At 35.8% G+C, this 7,567-nt stretch overlaps 1 protein-coding gene across 1 annotated transcript in view; it reads right to left on the minus strand.

Annotated features, from left to right (window-relative positions):
* ADGRG6 (adhesion G protein-coupled receptor G6) overlaps nucleotides 1-7,567 on the minus strand; it is a 141,841-nt gene that overhangs the window by 13,872 nt on the left and 120,402 nt on the right. The window contains exons 22-23 of the mRNA XM_011356229.2: nucleotides 1,182-1,320; nucleotides 700-827 (exon numbers count right to left, since the gene is read on the minus strand). Coding sequence (XP_011354531.1) covers nucleotides 700-827; nucleotides 1,182-1,320 — 267 coding nt within the window. The remainder of the gene's footprint in view (nucleotides 1-699; nucleotides 828-1,181; nucleotides 1,321-7,567) is intronic.

Here is a 7,567-nt window from a genome sequence, read left to right on the forward strand (position 1 = left end):
GAGTTAAAGCCTTTACTTCATCTTGATAGGCTTGCACTAGTTTTATGAAACCTTTATATCTCACAAAACAGAGTTCATGATGGTCCTTTATTTTGGTGAATCATAGCCCGAAAAACCAGCAGCTGATGCCTCTAAGCCAAAGTTCCTTAGCAATAGTTTCTTCAGCTTGATAACTGCCTAGGTTCTTTATTTTACCTACAGGAACGCATATTCCCCACTAGAACAAGCAAAACAAAAACTTAAACCTACTTTAACTGAACAGATTCCCAACCAGTCCTTCCCTGCTCATCCCACCCTCACCCCTGCCTTCCTTCACCTCCATCTTTCACTCGCCAGATGGTATCTGCTCACTTAAAAAAAAGTAGACGAATATGTGAATTCAAAATGCCGTAATTCTCAGTAAATTTTGTAATTTTCTCATTTAAAATAAATGACATTTTCAGTTGCGATGGAGGAAGGGTGTTGCTAGTATATGGGAAAGCAAGCCTGCTTTTGGGTTCCATTAGGGAGGAAAATGTAATAAATCCACTTCCTCAAATCCTCCTAGAGAAGCACCCCACAGGCCAAGGCTGGTTCATCACATATGGTAAAAAGACACCTTAAAGAGTGTTCTAAATGTAGAGTGAGAAACATTCTGAAAATCTCATCGAGTAGTGGACTTTTTTTTTTTTTTTTTTAATCTCTTTTCCTCTCATCTACCTCAGAACACATTCAAGCAGCATGTGGGGCAGAGGTTGCGGGGAATCCTCCTCGTAAGTGTTGGCGTTATATTCACTGTAGATTGTATGAGCTCGAGTTTCATCTTGATCTTTGTAAGAGCTATTTAACTATTTATTCAGGAAAAAAAGATCATCTTAGCCTCAACATTTTGGCTAATAATGGGGCCCCCACATAGAACTCATTCTCTCTGGTTGATTCTGGAAAAGATATGTGACTTTCAGGGGCAGATGTAGAATGAGTAGCCAAAGGGATGTTCTCAGATCTTTATCCTAATTACCAAAAGTTAAAAAAAAAAAAAAAATCGCCAGAAACATTTTCCCTTGGATATGCAAATGAACGCTATATGGCAAAGTTTAGGGCAACACATGTTGTCATTCTTTACTGCTTGCTCTAAAAGGTCACTTTCGGCAAAATTGTCATCAATAAATTCGGACAAATGGCCTAAGCTGACCTTTTCTTACCCTGTCTAAGAAAGACCCAGAAATATAGTAAAGGGGAAGATTGCAGATACAGGTAGCTTCAGGAATGTGGGATGGGATCAGAATGGGTAGTAATGATGAGTAAATGGTATCTTCATCAGGCCCATGGGCATAAGTAATTCTGGAGTTTTGATGAGAAAATCAGTCAAGAATTAATCAAACCAGGTGTTTAGGCAAAAGAGGCCACATGTTCAAGACAACTGATTTTTGACAAAAAAAGGTCTAGATGACCTCTGAGCTTCCTAGCAAGCCCGAGTCCAAATCTTCTAACAGCTCATACGTTGTCTGTCAGACACAGAGCCAGCTGGCTGCTGGCCTGTGGATCTCTAAGGTTTAGGAAGCTGTTTGGGGACCTCTTGAATCCCGCTTTCATACTACCATGGTGCCCTTTAGAAAATTATTTCCCTGTGGCACTAAATTCCATGCCAAAAGATGAGTAATTTTTTTCCTTGCAGTGTGTGATGTCTCAGCCAACACGAAGTCATTTCAGATGTTAGGGGTATAAAGGTGGTTCATTATCTTGGTGCCAATTCACCATGTGTTGTACGTGTGATTATGACACAGCTTAACTGTCAGGAGGCTTCTAGTCGATAACTTGATTTAATTTTCTTAGTTTACCAATGGGATTAAAATAAAAAAACATATTTCCTTTAATGATTTTTGCTGAATATGGGTAATAGATTAAATTCCCATTTATTCATTAAACATATATTTACTGCTTTTTTTTTAAGTGGAAGCAAATACTCACTTCTCAGAAACTTCGAAATCAAAAATGAAAGGACAATCATTTGTTTTGCTTTTCTGCTTATGCTCGGCTCCTAATGATGTGCCTTTCTATTTCCATATATGCTACATTGTAAATATTATATTGTCAGATTCAGACCAATCTTGAGAAAGTCATTAACTCTTCTGAGCCAGTTTCTCATTTATAAAAGGAAGAAAATATCCTTTCTTGGATACATACCTTCCAGACTTATTACAAGAATTACATCATATCACAGATGTTATGTGAAAGTGCTTTGTAAACCACAATGCACTATACAAATATCAGTTATTTCTGTTGTTCTGGGCATCTTAATGTTATCAAATTAATTAATAAGTAGACTGATAATACCCTTCTGTGTTTGCCATCCCAGTTTCTATTTGCAGAACCATACGTTGCATCTTTTTGAAAAATTAAATTTATCAAGGTGACATGGATTAACAAGATTATATAGGTTTCAAGTGTACAATTCTATAATACATCAGCTGAATATTGCATTGCATGTTCACCACCCAAAGTCAGATCTCTTTCTGTCAACATGTTTGTTTGATTCCCTTTACCTTTTCCTCCCTTTCCCTCTGGTAACCACTAAACTGCTGTCTGTATCTATGAGTTTTTGTTTGTCTTGTTCGTTTGCTGCTTTTGGTTTAATATCCCACAGATGAGTGAAAGCATATGGTTCTCAACTTTTTGTCTGGCTTATTTCACTTAGCATGATTATCTCAAGATCTATCCATATTGTCATAAGTGGCAGTATTTCATCTTTTCTTATGGCTGAGTAATATTCTATTGTATATGTGTACCACATCTTTATCCAATCATCTATCAAAGGATGATCTGTTTTTTTCCATGTCTTGGCCACTGTGAATAGTGATGAACATCAGGGTGCATATATCTTTACAGATAAATGTTTTCAATTTTTTTGCGGAGGTAGATACCCAGAAGAGGAATTCCTGGGTCATATGGTAGTTCTATTCTTAATTTTTTGAGGAATCTCCATACTGTTTTCCATAGTAGCTGAATCATTTTACATTCCCACCATTATGCTGTCACATATATGCACAGAAGATGGGTTGATTATGCCAGAGACTATTAATCAATATTGTTTCACATGCCTAGAAAAGGAAAGTTGAAGACTGAGGTCTTGGTGTGGGGCTAGACTTTAGAGCCTGATGAACTTGTCAGGAGAGTTAAACTCCACTATATACTGAAGAAGCCCAATCTATTTCAGAGTGTCAAATACTTTTGTACTGTTAATGAAAAAAAATATACAGTCTGAGATACTGTGCATCACTTGTATAACAAGCAGCTATGTGTATGTGGTGCATCTCAGAGCAGCAATTCAATCCTGCAAGTGCAATAATACTGCCAAGGGATATAGATGCTATGAAGACTCTGGCCAAAAGCTTCTCAGCAACCAGGGAGTGGCCTTTTATTTCTTTAGGATGAATTACATTATATTTCTTGAAGCGAAGGCTAATGCTCTCAGGCATGTGAATCATGATATACTTTCGCCAAAACATCTGTTCTTTCTTGAATAGCAATATGTATGTTATACAATTTTCTCAAGTTGTATTCTTCAGAAAAAATTATAATCTCTAATAAAACGATCTGCTAGTTTCAAAAGTTTCATCCTGGGAAAGCCATAAAGATAGCAAAAGCAGATAGCTATGGAATTACACCATGTTAAGATATATTTATCTTCTTATCTTAGAGAAAAAAAATCAATGAAATAATAAATAATGAGTGAAATAGGCAAAATAAAAAGAATAAAACAATACACTGTGGAAAATTAGAAAATAATAAACTCAGTTTCAGCCTCGATTCAATTATGATTTCAATTGCTTATTCAAGCAAGTAAAATTTTAGTTATAGCCACACAGACTATAATAATTTTCTGATATCCATTTAGCATGCTTTTTGGCCATTAAATGTACAGTTATAAGTGTACATAAAAATAAAAATACATTTAAGAATAATAAAAATAGAAAACATTAAAAATAAATATAAAAATAAAGCACACAAAATAATTATATAAAAATAAAACGAGTAATTGTGGGGATCACTTCATGGATTGTATGTCTAACTTTTTAAAATTTAAAATTAAAAAATAAAATTAAAAAAAGTAAATAAATTATATAATCAAAAAATAAAGCATAAATAAAATTTTAATACAAATTGATGTGAGTACCCATATAACTACACATATATGTATATGTTTGTATACAAACACATTCTATGTATACAAAGACATACATACATTTATGTACGCATTTACTTCTAAGAATTGTTGACGTTTTAACCAACTATACACATTTCCAAGAATCTCAAAAGTTTTAACCAAATTTTTGAAAACATTCAGAAAAGTGGAAAGAAATCTACAAGAGCCACTCCTGTGATATGCATGCTTTGACATCACTGTAGATTCATCCTGAACACTTGTCCATCCTGCAGTTCCCACCTCTATAATACTATAGGCATTCATAATAAATTCAAAACTTGTGGTATTCATAATGAAGACCCTGTGGATTTTTAGATGCTCAACTATAAGCTACATCTGAGAAGATTAAAAGTTTGTTAAGCATAGTTTTAGTTTCAGAACATTGTATTACATTAACTCTTTGGCCATTGCTAAGTCTCATAATGATAGGCTTCAATTTACCATAATATTACATTAACAAGGAGACCTCTTACTCAAATCATTAGAAAAAAAAACCAACGATGAGTGTTTTGTAGTAGCATACCTCCTAAATTTCTCTTGACTCTTGCTCACCTCTCTCCAGCTTCCTCATCCCCACCATAATCTAAAATACTGGACCACCTTACCTCACCTGGACCATTGCAACAGCCTCCTACATGCTCTCCCTACACATAGTATTGGGCTGCTCTAATCCTTTCTTTACATTATGTCCAGCTTCATCTTTACAACGTGCCCATCTGATCATGTCATTTCACAGGCCTAAAACTTTTCAAAGACTTCCCACTGCTCTCACAGAGATTGAAACACGGGGCCTTGTGGTCTAGCTCTGGACTTTCTTTTTTGCCACACCAGTGTCACTCTCCTGCTCTTTCTCAGTTCTGAGATTCTATAAGCTTCCTTGAGCATATGCTATAATCACCAGCTAGAGCAGATCCTCAAATGATGTCATTTCCTTATAATGTTGACGAGGTGCCACAGGAACTTAACGTTTATATCAATTAGCCTACAGTAAAACTGGTTTCCTTATATGTCATTTTGCTTAAAGTCACAGAACCTATGGACCACACTAATTGAGCCTTACTATATAGCATATTTTTTGCACATGAAATGCCCTCTACCTTAAATAGCCTCTGCCGGACTTTCATTCTCACCTTTCACCTACTTAATGCATACTGAACCTTCAGATTTCAGTTTAGATACCATGTCTTCTGTCATCTGCTCTCTACACCATCAGCTACTTTTATATGGTGACGTAATTGATTAACATCATAACATCAGTCTCTCCTACTAGAATATAACATCCATGAGGCAAAGGGATCATGTCAAGGGTCAAAGTTGCTTTTTTTTTTTCTTTTTGCAATTGTTTTTTTGCTGGAATAAAGACTATCCAGAAAAAAAAAGAAATAAACATAATGTAGTTTGTCTAAATACTTTCTGAGTTCATTTTACATTCACTGAATGAATTGTTTCTTTAAACTGTCTAAATTCTACATGTTTCTCTGAATAAAGCATATACTTTTAACAACAAACAAACTGCTCTCGAAGTTTCAGAAAATGACACGAATAAACCGTAAGTGAATTTCTGTAGCATCCTGAGAAGGTTTTGTACCAGCCTGGCCAGTAAGCAATTGTTAGTCGACTTGTGTGCTCTGTATCATGACCTTTCAATTTAAATTTCCTTTTTAGGAGGTGTTTTTTATATCACTGGACATGCAGAAATCTGTTCTGAATTTATATAATTTAAATTTAGTCTTAAAAGTCAGTGATTTATGTAGAATAGAGCTTGATGATGGTTTACAACATTTTTCCCTCCTGACAGGAGACCTATGCTGGGAAAAATAAAACATCTCACTTCTTATTAATGGAAACAGAGCTGAACAGACAACTGTAGCTGTTGAAGGTTACTGAAACTGCCAGGAAATTCTAAAAGCAAAAACAAGGTTGGGCTGGCAGATTAATGTGCCTTTCATGTACAATCTTGAAATATAAAACCACGGAATTTCTAACGTTAATAGATATTTTTGTCAATATTACCTAGGTACACTTATGTTGTATGTTATAGAAAAGATTAAATAGAGAAAAACTCACTGTATAAAGCTAGATCCTAATGAAGATGTATTCATATGCTGCCTCTTGAGTTTCCAACTCTTGGAGGTGTACTTGAGGCTTATTATTCTATTTACAAAAGATAATGAGCACACATATTTCCTCCGTTATGGGAGAGTGAAGCGGAATAAAACTTGCTAAACTAATTAATGAGGATTTATGTCAAAGGATCTTATGTTAGATTTAGGTCATCTCCAAAGCCCCTCCCGTTCTTCATCCAGAAATGCATTTAATCATTTAACAAACAGTTGTGCACCAACTACATGACAGATTTTTTTTTTTTTTGCATGCACTCATTAGCTAGTAGGAAACCTAGGAGGAAAAGTAAAGCAGATACATACAATACAAAACACTACACAGTCTTCTGCAGAGAAATACAGACTGTCCTTAGAACACACCTGTAGAGAGCACCTGACTAGGCATCTCATTTGGTGAGTAGCACAAACCTTATTTCTACCACACTTTTTGCCCCAGCACAGATCTGCTCAGCTTTAGTCAGCTTTTCCTTCCCTACACACCTACACGACATGAACGATAACTTCAGGTAAGCCAGCAGCACTGCCCTGCTCAAGAAGATTCCAAACTGTCATCTTATTCCTTTTAGAGTGTGGACCTTGTGGTGCTTCTGAACATTAGGAAGTTTATCAAAATGGTATTTCGAATGTCCTGAAGAATGTCATTTAATTAAAAAAAAAAAAGATTTCTATTCACTTAAAATTATATCCATCAGAGTACACTAGGGTTTGTATACGGATCAGAAGTGTGACAGTCCTTGAAGGAAGCCTTGTATTTCTGCACAAAGTGGGCCATTGGCAACTGTTTGTTAAATTGTTGAACTTATTGACATATATCATGAAAAAAAAAAGACATTTCTTAACCAGTGTATTGGTATTTATTTTGAAATCCAAGGAGCTAAGGAATCAAGGTGAATTATTCTGTCCTTGCATGTAGCCTAAAAATTCTTCATGCCAAGAATGGTACCCCACAGGAAGAGGTTCCATGAGCAGCACCACCATTCAGCAAGACTTTCAAGGCTGAAACTTATCTGTGCATCCCTTTAAACTTCCTGTTGGACACCTCCCTGCCTACGTCCACTCAGGCAACAACACATGTTTATTGAGCACTTACTATGTGCTGGGTACTGTCCTGCGTGCTTGGGATACATTTCTGAAAACAAACAAACCGAAATTCTACCTTATCTCTCCATTCAAGACCTTTTTCTTAAGAGTACCCACCCTGTGCCTGAAACTATGCTCAGCGCCAGAAACTTAGTGTAGGCATCTGTCCAACAGGAAAGCT

The sequence above is a fragment of the Pteropus vampyrus genome, unplaced genomic scaffold, assembly GCF_000151845.1.
Source record: "Pteropus vampyrus isolate Shadow unplaced genomic scaffold, Pvam_2.0 Scaffold24, whole genome shotgun sequence".
NCBI classification, from domain to species: Eukaryota; Metazoa; Chordata; class Mammalia; order Chiroptera; family Pteropodidae; genus Pteropus; species Pteropus vampyrus.